The sequence below is a fragment of the Stomoxys calcitrans genome, chromosome 3 (genome assembly GCF_963082655.1).
Source record: "Stomoxys calcitrans chromosome 3, idStoCalc2.1, whole genome shotgun sequence".
Classification (NCBI taxonomy): domain Eukaryota; kingdom Metazoa; phylum Arthropoda; class Insecta; order Diptera; family Muscidae; genus Stomoxys; species Stomoxys calcitrans.
In genome coordinates, this window is record NC_081554.1 from 188,736,314 (window position 1) to 188,763,670 (window position 27,357).

The window sequence follows — 27,357 nt, forward strand, 5'->3', positions numbered from 1 at the left end:
TGATATAGCTGTCATATAAACCGATCTTGGGTCTTGACTTCTTAAGCCTCTAGAGTGCGCAATTCTTATCCGATTGGGATGAAATTTTGCACGACGTGTTTTGTTACGATATCCAACAACTGTGCCAAGTATGGTTCAAATCGGTCCATAATCTGATATAGCTGCCACATAAACCGATCTTGGGTCTTGACTTCTTGAGCCTCAGGAGTGCGCAATTCTTCTCCGATTGGAATGAAATTTTGTACGACGTGGTTTGTTATGATATCCAACAACTGTGCCAAGTATGGTTCAAATCGGTCTATAACCTGATATAGCTGCCACATAAACCGATCTTGGGTCTTGACTTATTGAGCCTCCAGAGGGCGCAATTCCTATCCGATTTGACTGAAATTTTGCATGACGTATTTTATTCTTACTTTCAACAACTGTGTTCAAATCGGTTCATAACCCGATATAGCTGCCAAATAAACCGATCTGGGATCTTGACTTCTTGTGCCTCTAGAGGTCGCAGTTATTATCCGATTTGCCTGAATTTTTGCACGAAGTATTATGTTATGATATCCAATAACTGTGCCAAGTATGGTTCAAATCGATTCATAACTTGATATAGCTGTCATATAAACAGATCTGGGGACTTGACTTCTTGAGCTTCTTGAGGGCGCAATTCCTATCCGATTTGACTGAAATTTTGCATGACGTAGTTTATTCTTACTTTCAACAACTGTGTTCAAATCGGTTCATAACCCTCTTTTTGAGCCTCTAGAGGTCGGAATTATTATCCGATTTGCCTGAAATTTTGTACGACGGATCCTCTCATGATCATCAACATATGTCTTTATTATGGTCTGAATCGGTATATAGCCCGATACAGCTCCCATATAAATCGATCTCTCTATTTTACTTCTTGAGCCCCCAAAGGACGCAATTCTTATTCGAATTGGCTGACATTTTACACAGGTCTCCAACATATAATTTATCCGATGTCGCCGAAATTTGTGACAGTGTGTTATGTTAGGCCCTTCAATATTCTTCTTCAACTTTACTCAGATCGGTTCAGATTTGGATATATCTCTCGATTTAAGGTTTTTGGGCCATAAAAAGCGCATTTATTGTCCGATTTCGCCGAAATTTGGGACAGTCAGTTGTGTTAGGTTCTTCGACATTTTTCTGCAACTTGGCTCAAATCGGTCTAGATTAGCATATAGCAGCCATATAGACCGATATCTTGATTTAAAGTTTTGGCCCCATAGAAGACGCATTTACCATCCGATTTCACTGAAATTTGGCACATTGGCTTATGTAAGGCTTTTCGACATCCATGCTGTATATGGTTCAGATCGGTTTATTTTTAGATGTAGCTACTAAAAAGACCAATATTTTGTTATATTATATTTGAATAATGATTTGTACTTATAAGTGTTTGGTCCAAATCAGATCATATTTCGATATAATTGATATGGGACATTAGGTATGCAAATTTCACTGGATTTTGACGAAATGTGGTATTTACTTGTTTTGAACTGAGCTTGTTCCATAATTATCTTTTGCAAAGTATTAAATAAAATCATAGATTTTTAAAACTAAAATTAATTTTTGCTACCTAGTGTAAATTATTACACCTATGTAACACTAATTGTCATGCAATTTGATGGTAGTCAATGATTGTGTATTTTAATTTAATTGGCTTTTTTTGTTTGGTTATACTTTTGCAGACATTGCTTAAGTAACCCGGCTTGAGTGAGAGGTCACTGCATTTAAAGTGTAGCACATTTTAGGTGTTTATTGTATATTTAGTTTATATGATAATTAAACCAAAATAATTATGATAAATAATAAGAAAAAATGTTTTTTATGAACCAATTACTGGGTCAGGGTAAAAATGTTAAAATAATTATTTAATAAATGATATTCCAAAGGAATAAGTTGAAGAAAATAAAAAGTTTTAACAAAATAAAATAAAATAAAACTTAAACAAAATAAAATAAAATATAATAATTTAAAATAAAATAAAATAAAATAAAATAAAATAAATTAAAATAAAACAAAATAAAATAAAATAAAATAAAATAAAATAAAATAAAATAAAATAAAAAGAAAATAAAAGAAAATAAAAGAAAATAAAATGAAATAAAATGAAATAAAATAAAAAGAAAATAAAATAAAAAAATAAAATAAAGAAAATAAGTATTGATATGTTCGCGAAATAAGTTCAGTTAGGGGGTACTTTGGGGTTAACCCTCAAACACTTGGCCCCAAAACTGGATTCTCGATCTAAGACCCATAGAATTACCGATCCGAGACCCACCGAATTTATTACCCGATTTGGCACAGTTGATTGTCTTAGGACCATTGACGTCGGGGTCGAATATGGTTTAGATCGGACAATATCTTCATATACCCCTCATATAGACCAATCTCCCGATTTCAGGTCTACGGCCCATAGAAGCCACAGTTTTTTACCAGATTTCGCTGAAATTTGGCACAGTGAGTTGCCTTAAAACTCTCGACGTCGGAGTCATATATGGCTCAGTTCGGACAATATCTTGATATAGCCCCCCGTAGAACTATCTCTCGATTTAAGGTCTACGGCCCATAGAAGCCACATTTTGTAACCGATTTCGCTGAAATTTGGCACTGTGAGTTGTATTAAAATCCTCGACGTCGGGGTCATATATCGCTCAGATCGGACAATATATTCTTATAGCCCCCCGTAGAACTATCTCCCGATTTAAGGTCTACGGCCCATAGAAGCCACATTTTGTAACCGATTTCGCTAAAATTTGGTACTGTGAGTTCTGTTAGGATCCTCGACATCAAGGTCGAATACGGTCCAGATCGAAACATATTTTGTTATAGCTCCCATATAGATCGATCTCCCGATTTAAGGTCTAAGGCCCATTGAAGGCACATTTTTTACCCGATTTCACTGAAATTTGGCACATGGAGTTTTCATAAAATCCTCGACGTCGGGGTCATATATGTCTCAGATCTGACAATATCTTCATATAGCCCGGTCTCCCGATTTAATGTCTAAGGCCCTTAGAAGACACATTTTTTCCGAGCTGTGTTAGTCCCCTCTTCATCTGCGCGGAGTATAGTTCAGATCGTACCATATTTGGAAATAGCTATCATATATACCAAGCTCCCTATTTACGATATTACCTCCTTCAATGGCGATTCATGGGTTTGAGGGAACTTAACCTTTCTTCATTTGCCAGCATTTATTATTAGGCATTATCTTAATAACGTTCATTTGCTTCCGAAAAAAAGGCAATTTTAATTTAGTATTATGGCCATAACATTAGTAATCACTTTGTCCATCTAAATACAAATTTATTAATGACTGTTTCGTTGTATTTCTTTGTATGACTTTCAGATTAGAAGACCACAACGAACTTTGGACGAAAAAAAGAAGAAAGCATTGCGAAAACAAACAGAACCAACTAGCCTAGCCAAAAAAAGCAACAACGGCAACAACAACAATTACAAAAAGAAATGGGTTCAAAACCCAGTGGTAAACATTAACAAAAACTACGTCACTTGAATAAAATCAACTTTGCAGAAATAAAAAAACAAAAACAAAAAAATCACTAAGGCAAGACATAACGAAAAGAACTAAGAATCGATAGTGAGCAAGAATACTTTATATACCTACAACAACAAACACATAAATTATTAAACAAAAGAAAAAACCACTACAATAACAACAACACTACGAAACCATGAAGACTACAAAATCTTATCAATAGCGTACAACGAAACATTCAAGCAACCAGCCAGCCAATCAACCGTCAATTCCCAACCATTCGCGGCAATTTTGAATTTTTGCTGTTTTGTTTGTTTTTTGTTGGTATTTCTTTTTGCCCGCATTTCAAGAAATACTGAAAATAAATATATGAAGTATATTTACACACACACACACACGCACACAAAACCATAACAAAATAATAACAACAATAATAATAATAAGAGAGTGCAACACTTATTGCTTGAATGAATTCTGTGGATGGAACAAAAAATCTCTAGGATGAAATCTATTCAAGACCCCTTTGAGGTTTGAGACATTTGAAACAATTCAGCAGCAACCATCAGCGATACTATACAAAACAGCAGCTTTAAGTTCAGAAATAAACAGAAAATAAATAAATATTAAAAAAAAAATATTATTGTTTGAAAAAAAATATTTTTAAAGAAAAAAATAATAAAAAAAAATTATTACAATACGAAAAAAATTTTAAATAAAAGTTTTTTTTTAATAAAAAATTAACATTTTATAAAAAAGTGCCTAACTTTGGAAAAAATTAATTTTTTGTTAAAAAAAAATCCAAAATCCCTTATTACACTTCATACAAATGTTCCTGCTGCCCTGTGATTAACCCAAAAAGCAAAAACAAAAAAAAACACCTACAGTTCAAACATTATACCAACAGCTACTAGACAGCCTATATCAAGAAAAGTAGGCCACTTGTGTTTAAACCTAAACTCAGCTGGACCACATGGCCTTCTAAAGCAACAAAACGCCTAAATCATAGCTGAAATCTTAATAAAAAACCAGAAAATATTCCAACTAGCCAAAAAAAAAACAGCTCCCCCAGAAAAAAAAAGCAACTAAATTATTGATCAACAAGTGTTTTAGCAAGTAGATTGATTCAGTTAGCGGCGTTTCCAACACTCAAGCTCTCCCCTACCAATCAACCTGCCTACGATAAATTTTAAACCATAAGCAGCAAAGATTGCAAAAAAAAAACAAACAAGCAAAAATACTAAAAACAACACCAACCATAGCAAATATTACAAAATCTACCATAACGACATAGTCATAGCTAAGCTGAGTTGTGCTCAGTGGATTGCAGCTCTACAGATATTAGCACAGATTATTGCTAATAAAAAAAAAAAAAACAAAAAACAATTAAATTACAAAATTTCTGTTCCCAAAGAGCTATAGTTTCGGCCAGCATTCAACATGTTTACTGTGGCACACTTAAAATATAAAAATATTTGGATTTGGCTATTGCTGCTACTGGTGTTGCTAGTTATTGCGGAACTACCACAGGCCAATGGCTTTAAAGTGACGGTGAGTAGAGAATAAAGTACGAAAAATCATTGAAATCATAATGAAAGTGAGAAATAATTGCAATGAAACACGCCAAAATCGGCCGGGCAGTAGGTATTGCACTCTAGACCGTCCCATGCTGTAAAGGAAAAAATTTGTTTGCAAATAGAGAAATGCATACCCTTCTTTTATTCCTTTTGATCCCAATAAGCAAAATACCAAATATTATGGCGATCGGTTAACGATAACCCAAGCCGACACGACGCCCAAAGTTGGATGCAGAGCTTGATGCAAAGATGCAGGTATCCAAAAATTGCAAATTTTGCCCATGAACATTCCACTAAGGAACAGGGGCAAACTTCTCACATATCAACAAAGTGCAGTCCAATTCAAGTCTAAGCTCAATGATAAGGAGCCTCCTTTTTATAGCCGAGTCCGAACGCGTGCCGCAGTGCGACACCTCTTTGGAGAGGAGTTTTACATGGCATAGTACCTCACTCAAATGTTGCCAGCATTAGGATTCGAACCCATGCGTTTAGCGTCAAAAGCGGACATGCCAACCTCTGCGCTACGGTGGCAGTTATCCAGTTGAGTATTTTAGGCCCTAGTATGAAATCTTAAATATTGGGTTGCCCAAAAAGTAATTGCGGATTTTTTAAAAGAAAGTAAATGCATTTTTAATAAAACTTGAAATGAACTTTAATCAAATATACTTTTCGTACACTTTTTTTCTAAAGCAAGCTAAAAGTAACAGCTGATAACTGACAGAAGAAAGAATCCAATTACATAGTCACAAGCTGTGCAAAAATTTGTCAACGCCGACTATATGAAAAATCCGCAATTACTTTTTGGGCAACCCAATATAACAAGTAAAATCGTGCTAAGTTCAGCCGGATCGAATCTTATATACCCTCCACCATGGATCGCATTTGTCGAGTTCTTTGCCCGGTATCGCTTTTTAGTCAAACAAAGGATAAAGGATAAGAATTTCTATGCTATTGAAGCTATATCAAGTTTCAGCCTAATCGGATAATAATTGCGCCCTCTGGAGGCTCAAGAAGTCAAGATCCCAGATCGGTTTATATGACAGTTATAACAGGTTATGGACCGATTTGAACCATACTTAGTACAGTTGTTGGAAGTCAAAACATGCCATGTCAAATTTTAGTCAAATCGGATAGGAATTGCGACCTCTAGAGGCCCAAGAAATAAACTAGGGAGATCGATTTATATGGGTGCTGTTTCAGGCTATAGACCGATTCAGACAATATTTGACACGTTTGTTGAAGGTTATGGGAGAAGCCGTTGTTCACAATTTCAGGCAAATTGGATAATAGTTACGCCTTCTGAGGCTCAAGAAATCAAGTCAAAGGAATTTCGCCCTCTAGATGCTCAAGAAGTAAACTAGGGAGATCGTTTTATATGGGTGCTGTTTCAGGCTATAGACCGATTCGAACCGTATTTGACACGTTTGTTGAAGGTTATGGGAGAAGCCGTTGTTCACAATTTCAGGCAAATTGGATAATAGTTACGCCTTCTGAGGCTCAAGAAATCAAGTCAAAGGAATTTCGCCCTCTAGATGCTCAAGAAGTAAACTAGGGAGATCGTTTTATATGGGTGCTGTTTCAGGCTATAGACCGATTCGAACCGTATTTGACACGTTTGTTGAAGGTTATGGGAGAAGCCGTTGTTCACAATTTCAGGCAAATTGGATAATAGTTACGCCTTCTGAGGCTCAAGAAATCAAGTCAAAGGAATTGCGACCTCTAGAGGCTCAAGAAGTAAACTAGGGAGATCGTTTTATATGGGTGCTGTTTCAGGCTATAGACCGATTCGAACCGTATTTGACACGTATGCTGAAGTTTATGGCAGCAGCCGTTGTTCACAATTTCAGCCAAATTGGATAATAGTTACGCCTTCTAGAGGCTCAAGAAATCAAACCAAAGGAATTGCGCCCTCTAGAGGCCCAAAAAGTAAACGAGGGAGATCGGTTTATATGGGTGCTGTTTCAGGCTATAGACCGATACGAACCGTATTTGACACGTATGCTAAAGGTTATGAGATCAGCTGTTGTTCACAATTTCAGCCAAATTGGATAATAATTACGCCTGCTGGAGGCTCAAGAAGTCAAGATCCCATATCGGTTCATATGACAGCTATATCAGGTTATGGACCGATTTGAACCATACTTAGTTCAGTTGTTGGAAATCATTACGAATCACGCCATGCCAAATTTTAGTCAAATCGGATAGGAATTGCGCCCTCTAGAGGCTCAAGAAGTCAAGACCCCAGATCGGTTTATATGATAGGTATAACAGGTTATGGGCCGATTTCCACCACACTTAGCACAGTTGTTGAAAGTCAGAACAAATAAAATTGTGTATGTTTGTTTGTTTGTATTTTGCTGAAATTTTCACTAATGGTGCATATTGATACCGTGGTGAAAATAAGGTACTACAATACATTTTTTGATATCTGAAGGGGGGTGGACCCTCCCCCTTACCCTAATTTTCAGAAACGCCAGATCTGTGAAATTTTGGGTGCTCTCTTTTAGTAACCTAAAAAAAAAAATTTGGTATCCAAATTTCGGATGGGGTACCTAGGGGGCCGCCCCAACCCCAAAAACTATCAAATATTTGTTTAGACCAATCACGACAATATGGAACGCAAATGAAAGGTATTTAAGATAAGAAAACGTATCTGATTTCAAATTGTCGGAACAAGTGCTAGGGGGACCATCCCAACCCCCAAAACACTCCTAAATCGGACATATTTACCGGCCATGGCAATATGGGACTCAAATGAAAGGTATTTGCGAGTAGAATACGAATCTGATATCGAAATGTGGGATCAAGTTTCTTGGGGTTCACCCCTTCCCCAAACAGGACTTATTTACTCTGGTCATGGCAATGTGGGCCTTAAATAAAAGGTATTTGAGTGTAGAATACGAATTTGGTATTCAAATGTGCGACCAAGTGTTTGGGGGCCGCCCCTCCCAAAAACACTCCCCGCCAAATTTGCGGGCTAAGTGTTTGGAGCCATATAAAAGAGAAACGGCGCAAAAATTATATGCGGACAGAAAGACATTGCCAACCCGAATAAAGAGGACTTTTTGTGTCGAACCATACATTTTACCACAGTCGCAGTCATGGTGCAGGCTAAAGTATATAAATTGTATATAAATGTAAACTTAGTTTACCAATTTCATGATAGGACCTAAATTACTCAACTGATTCCTTAGAAAACACTACATTCAAACTTGGACGTCGGGGTGGCAAGCGTTATCGTTAACCGATCGCCTTAATATTTCATATGTTGCTTATTGGGATCAAAAGGAAATACTTTTTATTTGTTGGCACACTCTAGTGTACACACAGTCGCAAAATCGGTTTATATGTCCGATCTGAACCATATGCAATACAGATGTCGAAGGTCCCCAAAACAACTCACTATGCCAAATTTTAGAGAAATCGGGTAATAAAAGAGGCTCATATGGGCCTCGGACCCTAAATCGGTAGATTGATGTAGATGCGAGCTATATCAAGACATAGTCCAATTGGGACCATATATTTACTACGAATGTCGAGGATCTCAAGACAACTCACTGTGCCAAATTTAAGCGAAATCAGGTAATAAATGCGATTTCTATGGGCCTTGAGCCTTATATCGGAGGACCGCTCTATATGGGGACTATATCAAGATATTGTCCCGCATGAGCCTTAAATATGTTGAAGGTCAAAGAAAACTCACTGTGCCAATTTTAAGAAAAAACGGGTAATAAATGATGCTTATATGTGCCTTAGACCTTAAATCGGTAGATCGATGTATATGCGAGCTACATCAAGACATTGTCCAATTGGGATCAAATTCGATAAAGATGTCGAAAGATCCAAGACACTGCGCCAAATTTCAGCCAAAATCAGTCAAATCTTTTATTATCCGATTTTGCCAAATTTTGGGACAGTGAGTTGTGTTAGGCCCTTCGACAACCTTCTTCAATCTCGATTTAAAGTCTTGGCCCCATAAAAGTCGCATTTATAATCCGATTTCACTGAAATTTGACACAGTGAGTTATGTTAGGCTTTTCGACATCCGTGTCATGTATAGTTCAGACCGGTTTTTTTTTTGGATATACCTACTAAAAAGACCAATATTTTGTTATACACAACTGAACAATGACTTGTACTTATAAGTTTTTGGTCCAAATCGGAACATATTTCGATGTAGCTGTTATGGGGCTTAAGGTATGCATTTTCATCGGATTTTGACGAAAGGTGGTTTACATATATACCCGAGGTGGTGGGTATCCAAAGTTCGACCCGGCTGAACTTAACTCCTTTTTACTTCTTTTGCTTCAAAATCTATTATCCCAAAAAAGTAATCACGAAAATTTTTCGCGAAATGTGAACATATTGACAGTCATAACATGGTCTCCAAATTATTGCTTAGCGTTATTTGTATTTTCCCCCAAAATTTATTCATTAACCAAATTATCATACTTCCAACGTTTTATAAATGTATTTGTGGTTCAACGCTAACGAAAACAAAATTTTAAAATATTGTTTTGTATTTTTCAAGTTCAAAGTTGAGGTCTCAGTTTAGCAATGATGACGTATAGTACTGTGGTGTTTGTGTATGTCTATGGGTGAAAGAGAATTAAAAAAAAACGAGCAACAGCCAAATGACAACACCACTACCTGAGTTTGAAACAAAACATTTTGCGCGCACATTTTCCCATGCGAAGAATCTCGCATGAGAGTGATTTAGTCATGTAGTGGATGGTGCCATATTTATTGCACTATCATACAACTTTTTTAATATATTTAATTGTTTATTATAATTGTACATTCCAAAGTTGTCTATGTAAATGCATACCTTTGTTATCCATAGAGGAAATAGTTAAATGCAAGTGCACGTTTCTTGATATTCATTTGCGTTAACATTTGATACAATGAGTTAGATAAAAGAAGAAGAGGGTTGTGTGGTAGGTGGTGAATTGTCAAGATTGCTCTTTTGCTTCATCTCTCTCTCTCTCTCACCTACGCTGTATCTCTTAATTTAATCAAATGCATAACAGTTTAGCTAAAGTGATGTGAACTGCATAGCTCTAATATATGCAAGGTAGTTGATGAATTGTAACGGTCGCTGTTTCCTACCTCTCTCTCTCCCTCGCTCTCTTCCGCTCAACATTTTATTGTATTCAAAAACATAGTAACATAGTGTTAAAGTGATGAACACTGAAATAATAGTTATGTACTAAGGAAAGCCAAGCTATTGCCAACATTTTATGTCGTTAGAAACGGTGATTCATTGTAATTTAATATGCAAATGTCCTAATGATATGAGCACTATAAAATAATCTAGACATTTGCAAAGGAGAATAAAGACTTTCCAAATCGATCATGCCTGATGAGATACAGAGTGTTAAAGTTGACAAAAAAAATTTGAAATATTTTTGCTGAGGTTTTCTAACCCTGAGAACCTTTATTGCGAAATGACGTCCTAATTAATTGAATAGCGTGGGTGAAAACCAAAATCGGTATGTATTAGATTTTATCTTAAGCTCTTTAGACCTAAGTTCCGTAGATAAACATTCCTTTTCATTTCTTTGTCCCAAAGTTTCGTGAATTTTTGTTAACATCTTTAGGGGATACGTCTATTTAATTAAAACATTACATTTATTTCAGATCTTCATGAAAATATAATTAACTTACAATAAATTAGGATATATTCACATGCATTTTTTCGTCAAAAGCACATTCATTAACAACACGACATTAATTAGGGTCTTAGGCCCATAAAGGCCACATTTATTATCCGATTTTGCTGAAATTTGGGACAGTGAGTTGTGTTAGGCCCTTCGATATATTTCTTCAATTAGGCCCAGATCGGTCCAGATTTGGATATAGCTGCCATATAGACCCATCTCTCGATTTAAGGTTTTGGGCCCATAAAAGGCACATTTATTGTCGATGTCGCCGAAATTTGGGACAGTGAGTTAAGTCGGCCCAGATTTGGATATAGCTTCCATATAGACCGATCTTTGGATTTAAAGGTTTTGGGGCCATAAAAGGTGGACAGTTAGTTGTGTTAGACTCTTCGACATTTTTCTGAAACTTGGCCCAAATCGGTCTATATTTGGATATAGCTGCCATATAGACCGATATCTCGATTTATAGTCTTGGCTCCATATAAGGCGCATCCGATTTCACAGAAATTTGACACAGTGACTTACGTTAGGCTTATCGACATCCGTGTCATATATGGTTCAGATCGGTTTACTTTTAGATATAGCTATTTAAAAGACCAATATTTTGTTACACACAGTTGAACAATGACTTGTACTTATGAATATTCGGTCCAAATCGGAACATATTTCGATATAACTGCTATGGGGCATTGGGTATGTATTTTTCATCGGATTTTGACGAAAGGTGGTGAAAGGTGAAAGTTCGGCCCTTGGCCTTTTACTTGTTTGTTGTATTCTTAAGCTTTCTAAAGTGTATCTCTTTCTCTCTTTGTTTTCTTTATCTAATATTTTGACATTTTCTAAGTCTGCTCTAGGTCCACTTTTCAAAATATGTTGCGTCAAAGCTGTTTTCTGTGTTCCTTTTTCAATGTCAATTTAATGTTCTCCCATTTTTATTTGCAGCGTTCGTTTTGTTGTTCCTACTATACTAAGTCACAGCTTTGTTCGTCAGTTCTCTTACATTCTATTTCGTAAACAACATTGCTTTGTTGTTGTTTGTCGATTGGAGTTTTGATGTTGGAGAATATTTTGTTGTTTGTTTGATTCGCTCTGTATGCATATTTTATGTTGTTTATTTTATTCATTAAAGCTCTTAAGCTTTTGTTATCTGTTAACCCAGGGATGTATTTGAAGCTACAATATTATTTGGATTCTTCATTCATTGTAGGGTTGCCATAAGTGCGGTATGGTTGTCTCTCCTCCCTAACAGGATTCACTGAATAAGGTTAATCCAAGCGATCAGCCGATATACTTTTTTTTAATATTTGACAGTACTTGGCATTGAGGATGTCAACTTGTTCTCTTTTTACATTCATTCCTTGTTTACGTTTTCTCCTATATGATGACATTTTCAATCGTCAGATTTGACATCCTTAATGATGTTTATGGGGCCTATCCACTTTATGTTTTTGCATGTGACCTAACCTTCTATTAGTGAATCCTGCCTCCCTAACTTCAGATGAGATTGAGAGTGTCAAATGTGTTCAACTTTGTAGTTTCTTTCACCTTCAAGTTGACTTGATGTTTGACTTCTGCACTCGCTGACTATGGATCTTTTTGGTGTTTCAGACTACTGTGTTAACTTTAATATCTCAAACAACACCTAAAGTCTACCACACAAGTTTTTTTTTATCGAAATTTTATGGCCTACAATGTTTTTGTTTAAAATTTGCTTTATTTTTAAACTACCCAGATAAGATAAGATAACATGGGGGGTATCTATCTCCCATCGATTTCAGCCATCATTAGTCCAAAGTGCAACTAACAGGGGGTAGGTAATTACTTATGTTACGAAAAGAAGGATAAGATTTTGCTAAAGTGACTGTGTTTCGGGTTTCTTTTGTTGATACAAAAAAAAAACAAGTAGTTTTTTATAACACAATTAAATTATATGGCAAAAGATAAGATTTCAAAATAAATTGAAATCTCTGAATACAGCTGACGTTATACGGGTAAAAGGATATACGCATGTATGGGTGACCATTTTAGAAGTATCGCTATTAACTGTTCGATCAAAAGTTCACAAAACGAATGGTGTGATGTGTTATTCATACGACACCCATACATTACCATGACATACATACATTTTGTTTGTAGTTGCTTAAAAGTCATACGACAACTGTGGTGATTATGATGGAAGTTAATCAGTGCATGATATTTATCAATGACTTGGGCACTTAGTGTTTACAATCTGCAGAGTTGATCTTTGCAAACTGATTCACTTTGGTAGAGTTTCAATTCGAAGCTGCACAACTTTCATTGCGTCTCATAATCATATTGCCAATGCTGTGGATGAACTCACATCAGCGGAGATCAGCTTTGAAATTGATCTTCATCATTAAAACTCTCTCTCTATCATTATTTCTCTCTGTGTCATCGCGTAGTTACCTTGGCCGAGTTCGGATTAGAAACAGTAATCTATCTTTATAACCTTTAAATCAGATGAACTCACATCAGCAGAGATCAGTTTTGCAATTGGTTTTCATCATTCCAACCCTCTCTCTTTCTATCTCTCTGTGTCATCGTGTAGTTACCTTGGCCGAGTTCGGATTAGGAACGGTAACCTTTAAATCAGATGGACTCACATCCAACCCAACCCTCTCTCTTTCTATCTCTCTGTATTTCCACCATATCTCTCAAAGCTCCGATCGTGTACGTTCGTGGAGAATTTCACCCGTTTTTATCTTCTCGATGGAGCGATTTCGATTTCCGATTTCACCTAAGGTTCGTAAGAACGTCTGCATAGCTGTGCCATGCCTTCGGTCGCTACCTAGATTTCCGCGATAGCGTTTTTTGCCGGGATTATCATCAACTGGATACGATGCGCTCCTCTTATACTGCACCTTCAAAGTCGTAGACATGTTATTCGATGTCATAGGAGTCTAAACTATTTTTTTGGCCTACTAAGTTGTTTCTGCTTCTACACGTTTTTCCAGTTTGCACGGTAGCTTTCTATGATATCGAAGAGTTCTTATATCTCTGATACACCATGTTGGAGATCTCAGGTGTTATGATTCCATTGTACCTTCCTATGGCCAATGCGACTGGGCGAAGGACAATTCTCCTATCGCGTCTTCTTTTGATAGTTGCATCTTGTAGAATAGCTCTTGTCTAGGAGAACTGATCCTGATCTCGCATGCTGCTGCGTTATTCTTTGCTGAGGTACAGTCTAACGCCATACTTCTAACTTCTTTTTCTTTCTCGACACTGGGCTCGGAGGCTTACTGGAGGATCGGAGTATTTTCTATCTACTTTCAAAGGAGATGGAGTCTCCTCTGCTGCTGTGTTAGTTTGCGTCTACACTTTGATTGGTTCCCAGCTTCTAGCCGTTATCTGTGTCAAAAAATTTAGTCGCCCTTTATGTTGGCCCCAAGGGCCCCTATGCAAGTAGTGAGGTTCTCTTGAGGTTTGACACAAGATCTTATAAGAACATGTGTTCAGAGCCAGGTCGGCCATTAATCTGGGTATCGTATCAACAGAACTTACATTGCCAACTTAATGGTTAGCAAGCATTTCATAACCTGAAAGCCATTTCGTGAGGGATTTCATTCCCTAATACTCAGGTAACAGAATACCACAACTGCCAGCTGAATGCATCAATCATAGTCCGTTATCAAAATTATATTCCAGGGTATGTGTCAGGTCCTCCTGAATGGGGTGTCCGCGAAACCATCACTCTCCAGACTGGATCTAACTCAGGGTGGATTAAAAATGGTGATCTCACGTAAACAGCTGGCCAGGTTTGACGGTATTAACTTGTCAGATTTTTGTTTGTATTCTCTTTGTTGTTATCTTCTTTCCCCCCATATTCTCTGCTCATGAACGCACACGTATACACACATGCACAAAAAATTTCTTTGTGTGTGTTGGCAAAACTTCGATCAGCTTGATGGCAAAATGGCGGACTGCATCATATGATTTGTGGTTGTTGTACAAATGAGACCACCTTTAAGTGTTTCGCCAGGGATCTATCTGTAGAGCAGCCCTGTGGGTGGATACTAAGGCAGCCGGCCGCAACTGTTCGCCATGTCGCGTAGATGTTTTTATGGCATGTCCTCGGTCTTCCACGCTCGTGTTTGAGGACTGCTTATTGTTTACAGTTAACCTATAGGTCATCCACTCGGTACCTGCGGCACCCGCTAGTAGCGTGAGCTCGCCCCTACCTATATACATGACATATTTGAACTTAAAGTTGCCACAATAATTTCATAATAAACCCTAATTATAGTTAAAAATCAAATGATGACCATGAAACACTATCACTATTGATAAGAGCGACATTGCAAAAATTAACCTTGAAATTTAATCATAAATACCCCAGCACTAAATAATCAAAAATGAGTACAATTTGGGTATTTTCAATGCGCAAAAAATTTAACTATAAAATTTTTTGCAAAACGTGTAAAACTAATCAACATAAATTATAAATTTAGCAAGAGAAAGCAATTCAACAACGTATACACTTATTATTATCATAAAATTGATAATTTTAGTTGAAAGGGGGTCGTAAACTGGTCAGTAGGAGTGGTGAGAAAGTCACATACTCGTACATAACAGCTGCCCCATGTGAAACATATATAAACACCCTGAGAAAAATGTCAAAAAACGGTAAAACCAGGGTTCACTTATAGTAGGTAACATCACTTGCAGAAAACAACAAGTGGAAAGGCCCCATGAATATTGAGTAAGTCATAATCAGTGATGCCAACAATTTACCATCAAAGAGCGTAATAAAAATTGTAAGGAGGGTAAAAAGAGTAAAATTTTGTGTAAAAAAGAGTAAAAAAGCTAACTAACTTAATTTTTTTAAAAAATTTTTGCAAGTAGGTAGCTTGGCGTTTGGTGTATCTTATATATAAAATTCAATTTGTGTTTGTTTGTCCCGTATAGAATCAAAAACGACTGAACCGATTACCTTGAAATTTTCACAAAATGTGTAGATTGGTCTGGAAAGAAACATAGGCTTTATACAATAATTTGTTGATATCGGGAAGGGGCCGGATCCTCCCCCTTACCCCAAAAGTACTACCCAAAGTGGACCGATCGGGACAATAGGGGATTCAAATGAAAGGTATTCAAGAGTAGAATACGAATTTCATAATAAGAATAGGGTCCAAGTAACTGGGGGGCCGCCCCAGCCCCAAAACCCCTTAAAATCATGACAATATGGGACTCAAATAAAAGGTATTGGGGAGTAGATTTCGAATCTGGCATACAAAATCAGATCGAAGTATAGGGGGTCACGCCACCCCTTAAAAACGTCATTAGACCCATTATGGCTATATGATATTTGGCTGAACCGATTTTCTTAAAGGCGGACCCTCCTCCTTACCCGAAAAAGCCACCCATATTCGAAAATGGTCCAATGGACACAATAAGGGTGTCAAATGAAAGGTATTGGAGACCAGAACACGAATATGATATTAAAATTTGGGTCCAAGTACCTAGTGGACCCCTTAACCCCAAAACTCCTCTAAACAGATATATTCGAAGTTCATGTCAATATGGGACTCAAATGAAAAGTATTAGTCAGTAGATTACAAATATGTTCAGTGAAAATTTTGAGCCTCGCTAGGCAACGGAATTTATGGTGAAGGAATCCTTGAGGAGCTTCAAACCATTTAAGTCACTCGGACCTGATGGAATATTTCCGGCGTTACTACAGAAAAATGCAGACTATCTGGCGCCTCGTCTGGCCAACATTTTCACAGCGTGCCTAGGACTTGCATATACTCCGAAAGACAGGCAGGAGACAAGGGTGGTGTTTATACCCAAGTCCGGCAGGCCAAGTTATGCGACACCCATAAGCCTTACGTCCTTTCTACTCAAAACCATAGACCGACACACTGATCTACCACGGACAGACACACTGATCTAATCCTTAGACCAGTACCGAGTGGACCCGGTCCATAGAGACTGGATAAACCATATGCTAAGGAACAGGTGGATAAATTGTGTGTCCCATGACATGAATCTAAGGGGGAAAGTAGCAAAAGACAAGCCACAATGGGGACCAGTACCGAGTGGACCCGGTCCATAGAGACTGGATAAACCATATGCTAAGGAACAGGTGGATAAATTGTGTGTCCCATGACATGAATCTAAGGGGGAAAGTAGCAAAAGACAAGCCACAATGGGGCATTTTATCGCCACTCCTATGGGTGACCACCATAAATAACCTATTAAGGATGCTGACTGAGGAGGGATTTGAACCCGTCTGATACGCAGACGATGTTATAATACTTCTAAGGGGTAATGATCCGAACGAGCTATGCAGAAGGGCTGAAAGGAAATTGCATATGGCATATGACTGGGTTAGATCTAGAGGTCTCAATGTTAACCCAGAGAAGCCTGCATATTCAAGAGGAGGATGAAGGTGGGCCAATTTAACGCACCACGTTTCCTCAATAAGACGATTTCGATATATGACAAGGTCAAATACTTAGGTGTGATCTTGGACAGGAAACTGAATTGGAAGCTCAATGATAAGTAACCTCCTTTTTATAACCGAACTGCGTGCCTAGGGGAAACACCTTTTTGGGGAGAAGTTTTTACATGTCGTTGTACCTCATAAATGACGCCAGCATTAGGAGGGGATAACCCAAACGAAAATGTTTCTGATATTCTTACCAGGGTTCGAACCCAGGTGCTCAGCAGATATATTTGTAATTATCTCGTCTTGAAAGGCCAAGATTAAGCGAAGGTGTAGAAACTCATGCCGTACTATTGTGCCCTCAAACTGAATTTGAAGCAGATGTCAGAATGTTTAGAAGTTTTCTTTGAGTGTACCATTGTTATCTTACACCTTATTTGATTAAGAAAAGTTTTTGAGCAAAGAAGTAAACAACATGCTTATGAAACTATAAAACATAAATACGATCCCAATAAGGCGCGTGCGACCCCCATTAAAGCATATCATTGGTTCTAGGGAATAGATTACAAGCCCCCGGAAATATGAAAAACAAAAACTAAACACACTCTAACATTATTATATCATATGTATACCCTGCAAACATTTTTCATCATTTTGTAAGGGCTATCGTCCCCGCGCTGAATTAAACAATCTTCTGGGAGATTTTTTTTTAAGTTTTAGCAGCTGTTCGCGACGATTCTCTTACTGATTGCGTTTTAATCGTCCGTATGAGACGCGAAACACTCTTCTGGAATATCATTAGACAATCCTTTGCGTGTGCGGAAGTTTTAGGAACTGTTTCCGACGATTCTTTTACAATTCATTGCGTTACAATCGTGCGTATTAGTCGTGAAATACTCTTCTAATATATCATTGGACAATCCATTACGTGAGCGGAAGTATTAACTACTCTTCGTGACGATTGTTACGCAACTCATGCATTTTAATCGTCCGTATGAGTCACGAAACACTCTTCTGGGATATCATTGGACCATCCTTTGAGTGTGCGGAAAATTTAGGAACTGTTCGCGACAGTTCTTTTACAATTCATTGCAACTCTTTTAGGAGAGTATTTTATTACTCTTTCAGAACACTCGTTAGGAACTCATATGGAAGATTCGCGGAACACCCCTCAAAATGAGTCGCCTTGAGGACCCAACTTCTTACAACGGGGGGAATCGTCTACCACTCTCAGACGAGCTCGTTCGCCATCATAACCTTCATCTACAAGATTCGCGAAAGATTATTTGACGATCAAAAATGTTTGCAGGGTAACCACAAAGATAATTATATGCATACATAAAAAAGGGGACAGGCACAATAAATATTACGCAAATTCCCCAGCAAACAAAACCAAAACAAATAAGTAAATACCAGAATTTAAAAAAAAAACTGTTTCGATCAATGTATGCATAGTAATGCAAAATCGAGATTATAAACAAAAAAAAACATAAGCAGCATACATCATTATCGATATGGCTTTTCAACAGCCCTATATGCTATGTTATAACACAATGTAGATAATCCGCACCCTGACTCTAATTGACCACGAGCGTGTTACGCTCGAGCTTCGTGGTCCTTTTGTTATTATTGTTGTTGCTGATAACACTGCTTACCCATATCAATAACCCACTCCATTGGGAGAGACATAAGGGGGCCTATACATTGGTCAAGGTAAAAAAGAGATGAATAGGGAGCACGAGAAAGAGAGAGAGAGAGATAAGCAAAAACAAAATGATAATGTGTAACTAAAATCCAGACTTAATGTTAACTGTTCTCAATTGTTTTGCACAATGAAAGAGATTAATGTTAACTGTATCTCAATTGTTTTGCACAATGAAAGAGAGGAAGAGGGTTGTTGTCCGATACTCATTATTTTTTGTGGGTGTGGGTGGGCTGTAAGTGTTTGTTTGAACGAGGGACAGTGTTATGGTGATAAAACAAGTCTTGTATTTTAAATATGCATGTCTCTTTTCAAATTTATTTCCATGAGATAAAAAGGTTTTGCCAAATGTGGCTATTTGTTTTTTTTTTTAACCTATACAAACACATGTACATAGATATCGTTTGTTGATAGAGTACACACATTACGTATTGAAATTGGACTTTGTCGTATGAGCGTAATATATTTCTTTTAAAATAGGCAAAAAAATATTCATAGCACATCTATATGACTGATTGTTGTTTTTGCTGTTAACAAAAATTAAAAATACATTTTGCAAACAATTAACACATGGAATAAAAAATTAAAACAAATAGTTTTAAAAAAACTAAAGGAATAAAAGATATGAAATAAAAAATGCATGATAATGCTAAAATCAATAGAATTTTTAAAAAGAAAATAAAACATTGTTTGGGCCAAATTTATTCGGTTTTGAAGTAATTCATATAATCGGATATTGCCCGGCTGCTGGCCGTAGGGTTCTCTCTTTCTATTACAAAAAGAAAAACAAAAAAAGCCTTATTTTGAAAGTTAGGCAGAAAAATGTGTTTGCTTTGTCATGATCACGATTTCGTTCGGCACCACACCAAACTCTTAGGTAGGATTTATCAAAAAGGTACGTCTTCTAGGCTAAAACTGCCTTCTCTCAAAATTTTGTTAAAAATTTATTGCTTAAAAAAAATTTGGTTAAAATTTGTTAAAATTATATTTTGCAATAAAAGTTTTATTTTTATACCAAGCTAACCGAGCCGGACTCGTTCCGCTGCGCATTTTTTAACTCTCTAATATCTTTTTAGGGTGGGGACACATCGCCCTGAATGTGGATATCGAATTTGTGCTGCTGTAGCCTATGTCCGCCTATGATGCGTTCGAATCCTGGCGAGAAAATCGGACAAAATTTAAAGCGGTGGTTACCACCTCTTAATGCTGGCGACATTTGCGAGGGACCATGCCATGCATGGTCATATGAAAAATTCGTTCGGACTCGGCTATAAAAGAAGGTTCCTTATCATTGATAAGCTCAACTTGAATCGGAAAGCACTCATTGAAGTGTGACAAGTTTGCCCCTGCTGGGTTCCTGGGCAAATTTTTACTCTACTCCCAAATGCCTTTCTTTTTAGCCCTATATTAACGTATTGGTATTTACCATTAATTTACGGTTTAGGGGGTATTTCGGCGGTGGTCACTTGGTCATTAAAGTAAATATAACATTTGTGCTCTACTTTCAAAAACATTTCATATGAGCCCCATAATGGCATGATCGGTAAATAATTTGGGTTTGAGAGTGGGATGGACCCCAGGGTCTTTGTCTCGAAAATGAATATCAATTTCCCGAAAATCAATCAATTTCCACACCAAAAAGCTTTTATATAATAGGGAGGTATTAAGGGGTGGGGCGGCTCCCCAAACACATGGCTCTATATTGTCATGATTGGTCCAGATATCCATTTGGCGGGTTTTGAGCGGCTCCGCTGCACCCGACCCCAACAATATAAACTATGTTTTGCTTTTAGTGACTGTGAGAGTGCAAACAAATTTCGAAAGGATCGCATTACCAATCTCCGAGATCTGGTGTTTTTGAAAATTAGGGTAATGAGAAGTGCTTATCAGGGGACACATTTCGACTCAAATATGGATATCAAATTCGTGCTCCACTCCCAAAATCTCTTTAATTTGAGCCCTTAATTTGAATATTGCCATAATCGATAACACGGTCTGCCGTTTTTTAGTCTATACGGAACAAATAAAAAGGCGTTTTTGGGGGATAGGATGACCCCCTATACTTGACCTGATTTTGTATGCCATATTCGTAATCTACTCCCGAATACCTTTCATTTGAGGCCCATATTGACATGAACGTCCAATATGTCTGTTTGGGGGAATTTTGGGGTTGGGGCGGCCCTATGGTTACTTAGACCCAAATTTTAGTCCCATATTTGTATTCTATGTTCCAATATCTTTCATTTGATACCCATATTGTCTCGATCGGTCCACTTTTAATTTAGGTGGTGTTTTTGGGATGGGATAACGGGGGAGGGTATGCCCCCTTCGGATATCAACAAAATATAAAGACTATTCCTCCTTCCTGGCCAAATTCGTAATCCACTCCCGAATACCTTTCTTATAAGTCTCATATTGTCATGATCGTCCAAAAAACCTATTTTAGGGGGTTTTGGCGTTGGGGCGGTCCCCTAGTTACCTGGATCCCATTTTTATTTCATTTCATTTGAGTCTCATAGTGTCCCGATCGGTCTACTTTTATTTTTGGGTAGCACTTTTGGGGCAAGGGGAGGGTCCACCCCCCACCGATGTCAAAAAATTATGTAGCCTATGTTTCCTTACAGACCAACCTACATAATCTGTGAACATTTCAAGGTAATCGGTTCAGCCGTTTTCGAGTTTATACAAAACAAACAAACAAAGACAAAGCGGCGTTGCACATTTCGCTATAACCCAGCGCAACGAGGCACGGTTGCCAGTTTTTTTTTCAGAGAGATCTCTAAAATTTCGAGAGAATTTCCCCAAAAATTCCCAAATTAAAATTGGTTTCTTCTTATAAAACCCCCTAGAAAAAGATTTACTAATTTGTAATAACAATTTAGTTTTATGCCCACAATCAAAGGTTTGGTGCAATTTCATTTTGTCATCGAAAGTCATAAAAAACACTTCGTCTCAAATTTTAACCAAACCCAATAATAATTGCAACTTTCAGGGATTCAAGATGTCAAATCGGGAGATAGGTTAATGTGGGAGTTATAACGAGTTATAAACCGATTTGGACCGTACTTGGCAAATTTGTTGCAAACTGTAAAAAAATACCGCGTGAAAACTTTCAGCCTAATTGGAATTGCAGCTTCTAGAAGCTCGAAAGTCAAAACTGAACCCATATGGCCCATTTGCATATGGCCCTACATTTCAAGCTGCAATCTTTTGACCGCTATTGTGCTCGTGACAACAGACGGACGGAGGTACGGACATTGCTGTTGGACTTAGAATTTAAAAACCACGAAGAACGTATACACCTTATTGGGTCGCTCATCAATATTTCAAACTGTTGGTGGATACAAAAAGTTGTAGTATTTTGTATGTCGCGACCTTAGTCGACTTTATATTGTTTGAAACAATTAAAGCCTATGTATAGACTAAAGCCCATGTCTATGTCATGTGCAATTTCTCATCTCGTGAGATACATTTCTACAGTAAACACGCGTGTAGGTGAATATACTTTTTATTGAATCATAACTAATCAAAGGGTATTGACCAGCACTAAACATAAGTAAAATTTGTATATTCAAAAAAATACTTTTAAAGCTATTCTAATGGAATTTCCCCTAGAAAATCCTCAATTTGTACTTTTTTCCCCATCCCAAATCCCCGTACCACAAATGAGAAAAAAATTTTCCCAATCACGAAAAAATCCCCTGTTTGAGGAAATTTACCCTAATCTGGCAACACTGCAACGAGGGCAGGTAGCTTGCATTAGACATAGTAGACTATATTGAGAAGAGACTTAAATAAGCATCATATTAGTGCTCATAAATGTATTGACATGTTATGAACAAGTTGGTTTTAGAAAATCAAGAGAGTAAAAGAGAGTGGGATCGAGTGAAAACAACTTTTGCACTAATCAGATTCATTAACTTTTAATTATTAATTAAAAAACCTAAACTATTAGAACTTAAACCTAAACATATGCGGTAGATAAACCTGAAAAGCATAAAACTAAACTAGCAGACAACTGCAATGTCACTGAACAGCATAAGCCTAGCTTCGATGAAGTAGAGATATCAGAAAACAGGGGGCAGACATGTGTACATACATATTCAATGGACACTTATCGGCGATTGACAACAAAAAATGCATTAACCGCCTTTGTGTACTCACCAACCTTACCTTGACTATGTACAGATACTAGGACAAGAGAGTTACTACTACAGATGGCTGACATAAGAGCTATTAAACATAATGGGGGAGAGGAAAGTCATATTAGCGAAAGTGGGAGAGGGCATATGAGCAAGGTTTATCTCTAAGTTTGAGAAGAGAATGTTAGAACATAAGTCGAACGGCATAAAACTAAACTTGCTCTCAAATGTATACTCATCTAGTGTTGGCTAAAGGCTCACAGTATATCGAAGGAGAGCGAGAGAGCAAAAGCGAAAACAATGTAGTTGGCTTAATGGCCATTTATAACAGAATGTGGGAGGACATAAATTGGATAACAATTAGCTGTAGGTAAATCTATAAGCAAAAAAATACAATTACAGCCAAATCTACAATGATGATGCACAGTGTTTTCAAAGGCAAAAAAAAAGTGGAAATGACCCCACAATGTTTAAACAATTGATATGAATACGACCATAAAATTGCAATTATGGACATAGAAGGGGAGACCTAAATACAGGGTGTCAAAATTAATTGAATAAACGATTTAAAGCACTTGAGGGTCTCTAATTATTTTTGGATATGCCCTTAAAAACTGATTGTGAGATTTGTTGATATCCTTGCTTCCATATCCACATAAAATCAAACAAACTAAACATTTATAAATAAGATGATGCGAATTTAACAAGCAAATTACCAATTTTCCACAAAAATCTGATTTCAATCAGTCTATAAAAGTAAAAACGACACGTTTGGCAAATAAAAGACAGTTTTGCCCATCTGGCGTTCGTCATATGCTAAGTGATTAATCGATAGCAATGCCTAATACCATAAACGTAAGCAATTTTCTTAATGTTTCGTTAGAGTATTCCCCCTTTAATGTAAGCATACAACAACATTCACAACTAAACATTTTAAATAAGCCAACAAATGTTGGCTATGTATTGACCGATCAATAATAACGACAAAACTGATCTATTTTGGGTGAAATTTCTAGAATCTTTTTCAAATTGCTTCAAAAAAATACATTTGGCAAACAACTTGGATTTGTTTAGAGACATTTTATGACAATTTAATTACTTTGTAGAAATAACACACACGACAAAGATGATGGTGATATATATTTGTATAGGAATATAAAATTAAATGTATAAAAATGGACAGTAACGCAGAGGTTACCATCTCCGCCTATGACACTGAACGCTAGTGGTCAAATCCTGGTTAGAATATCAGAGAAAATATTTCAGCGGTGGTTTCCCACCTTATTTAGCCAGGCTGAATTTCACTTTCCACATGGAAAACCTTATTCAGCCAGGCTGAATTTCAGTTTTCCCATGGAAAACCTTATTCAGCCAGGCTGAATTTCAGTTTTCCCATGGAAAACCTTATTCAGCCAGGCTGAATTTCAGTTTTCTCACGGAAAACCTTATTCAGCCAGGCTGAATTTCAGTTTTCCCATGGAAACCCTTATTCAGCCAGGCTGAATTTCAGTTTTCCCATGGAAAACCTTATTCAGCCAGGCTGAATTTCAGTTTTCCCATGGAAAACCTTATTCAGCCAGGCTGAATTTCAGTTTTCCCATGGAAAACCTTATTCAGCCAGGCTGAATTTCAGTTTTCCCATGGAAAACCTTATTCAGCCAGGCTGAATTTCAGTTTTCCCATGGAAAACCTTATTCAGCCAGGCTGAATTTCAGTTTTCCCATGGAAAACCTTATTCAGCCAGGCTGAATTTCAGTTTTCCCATGGAAAACCTTATTCAGCCAGGCTGAATTTCAGTTTTCCCATGGAAAACCTTATTCAGCCAGGCTGAATTTCACTTTTCCCATAGAAAACATTATTCAGCCAGGCTGAATTTCAGTTTTTCCATGGAAAACCTTATTCAGCCAGGCTGAATTTCACTTTTCCCATGGAAAACCTTATTCAGCCAGGCTGAATTTCACTTTTCCCATGGAAAACCTTATTCAGCCAGGCTGAATTTCAGTTTTCCCATGGAAAACCTTATTCAGCCAGGCTGACATTCAGTTTTCCCATGGAAAACCTTATTCATCCAGGCTGAATTTCAGTTTTCCCATGGAAAACCTTATTCAGCCAGGCTGAATTTCAGTTTTCCCATGGAAAACCTTATTCAGCCAGGCTGAATTTCAGTTTTCCCATGGAAAACCTTATTCGGCCAGGCTGAAATTCAGTTTTCCTATAGAAAACCTTATTCAGCCAGGCTGAGTTTTAATTCTGTTATAGAAAACCTCATTCAGCCACACTAAATTTTTGTTATACATTTTTTTTTTAATATCTCTTTTAATTTTTTTTTATTCTTTAGGCCACCTTGATCTCCAATCACAATTATCCTGTGGAGGAGCATACAGTCCACACCTATGATGATTACATTCTCACCATGTATCGCATTCCAGATTCACCAAAACTCAAAGACAATAATGCCACCAGCACCACCAAACCTGTAGTGTTCTTACAACATGGCATACTATGTGCCTCAGATGATTGGATTATAAATGGACCGGAAACTTCACTGGCCTATATGTTTGCCGATATGGGCTATGATGTGTGGTTGGGCAATGCCCGAGGCAATACCTATTCGCGGCAACACAAACATAAACGTCCTGACTCTTCAGATTTTTGGAATTTCAGTTGGCATGAAATAGGTGTCTATGATTTGACAGCCATGTTGGACTATGTGCTGGAGGAGAGCAATGTGGCTTCGGTACATTTTGTGGCACATTCTCAGGGTACTACGACATTTTTTGTGCTCATGTCTTCGATGCCTTGGTATAATGAAAAAGTCAGGACAGTACATTTATTGGCGCCCATTGCCTTTATGAGAAATCATTCGTTTTTATTGTCCAAGGTGGGAGGCATATTCTTGGGTTATCCCTCATTTTTGAGCATGGTGTTGGCCGGAGTGGAACTGTTGCCCACAACTAGTGTGCAAAAGTTGTTCTGTGAATATGTCTGCTCTCCGGAATCACATTTTACATTTTTGTGTTCGGGCATTTTGAATTTTATAGGAGGCTGGGGTACGAGGCATTTAAATCATGTGAGTACGAGACTGGGGAATTAAAATTTCGCCATATATTTTTTGCTGAGACTGAGGATTTTTGAATTTCTTCTTTTTTACAGACCCTTCTGCCCCATGTGTGTGAGACCCATCCAGCCGGTGCCTCCACCACCCAAATCATTCACTATTTGCAGTTGTATACCTCGGGAGATTTTAAACAATTCGACTATGGCATAGATCTCAATCTCAAGAAATACAATCAAAAAACCCCTCCCCACTATGAGGTGAGCAACATCAAGTCCTGTGTCAACATGTACTACAGCAACAATGACTACATGTCAGCCGTCGAGGATGTTGAATACTTGGCCACCTTATTACCCTGTGCCGAGCTATATCGAATACCCTATGATGACTGGAATCATTATGATTTTCTGTGGTCCATCAATGTCAAGGAGATGATAAACGATCGCATCATAGAGAAAATCGAAGCCTATGAGCGTACCCATGATCATCCGCAGGCAATATAATGCCCCATGAAAATCCATCGTACCTTAAAACCAAACCTTAGCTAATATTTAAGAACCTTTGTAAATTGTTGTAAATATATATTTTTTTTAATATTAGACTCATTGTTATAACTAAGCATCGAAAACAAGTGATACTATTTCATAGGGACTCAATAGTTATTTAAATGCTTAAGAGGTTCAAATGCGCTTTTCTTTTCTACAAAATAGACATGTAATTCTAAATACTTAGATATTCGTAAGACGAAACTAAAGAAAACATTAATGAAATTAATGAAAAAAATCTTTGCTGAATATACAACACAAAAAATAGGCTTAAGTTTTGAATAAATTAAAATGAAATGAAAAGAAATAAAAAATAAATAAGAAAACAAATTTTTATTTAATTTTTATGGATAGTTTTGTTGAAATTTTATTATTATAAAAAAAATTTATTCAAAATTTGATTTTTATAAAAAAAATTATTTGTTTTTATAAAAAAAAATTAATTGTTTTTATAAAAATTATTTAATTTTTATAAAAAAAACCAGTCAGGAAGGGCAATAGTCGGGCGGTGCCAACTGTATAATACCTTACACCTACCCTTGTATGTACAATGTTCGAGCTATATCCTATTCTGCACCAATTTTGATGCACCTCGGCGGGTGTTTCCAGATGGCTTATTAAACATTCCAATCTGTTCAAACTGTGATAGCTACGGATGACATCTGACAGCATTATCGCAAATTACCCAAAATCTGACGAACATATATATATATATACATATAGCTATATCTAAATCTG

General features: G+C 37.1%; 1 protein-coding gene and 1 long non-coding RNA gene across 2 annotated transcripts in view; one reads left to right on the forward strand and one right to left on the reverse strand.

Annotated features, from left to right (window-relative positions):
* Positions 1-27,357, reverse strand: part of LOC131995911 (uncharacterized) — a 99,580-nt gene that overhangs the window by 63,157 nt on the left and 9,066 nt on the right. The gene's annotated exons all lie outside the window — the stretch shown is intronic.
* Positions 4,298-26,673, forward strand: LOC106082072 (lipase 3). Its single transcript, XM_013244388.2, has 3 exons — positions 4,298-5,074; positions 25,358-26,089; positions 26,173-26,673. Exons 1-3 carry the CDS (start codon positions 4,964-4,966, stop codon positions 26,575-26,577), a joined length of 1,248 nt encoding a protein of 415 aa, XP_013099842.2. The 5' UTR covers positions 4,298-4,963; the 3' UTR covers positions 26,578-26,673.

Excerpts from the sequence above, each read along its gene's own strand:
- LOC106082072 (XM_013244388.2), top strand. The coding sequence starts at position 4,964 with ATGTTTACTGTGGCACACTTAAAATATAAAAATATTTGGATTTGGCTA. Across the intron at positions 5,075-25,357 it reads CCAATGGCTTTAAAGTGACG|GCCACCTTGATCTCCAATCA; the intron begins GTGAGTAGAGAA and ends TTTATTCTTTAG. Across the intron at positions 26,090-26,172 it reads GTACGAGGCATTTAAATCAT|ACCCTTCTGCCCCATGTGTG; the intron begins GTGAGTACGAGA and ends TCTTTTTTACAG.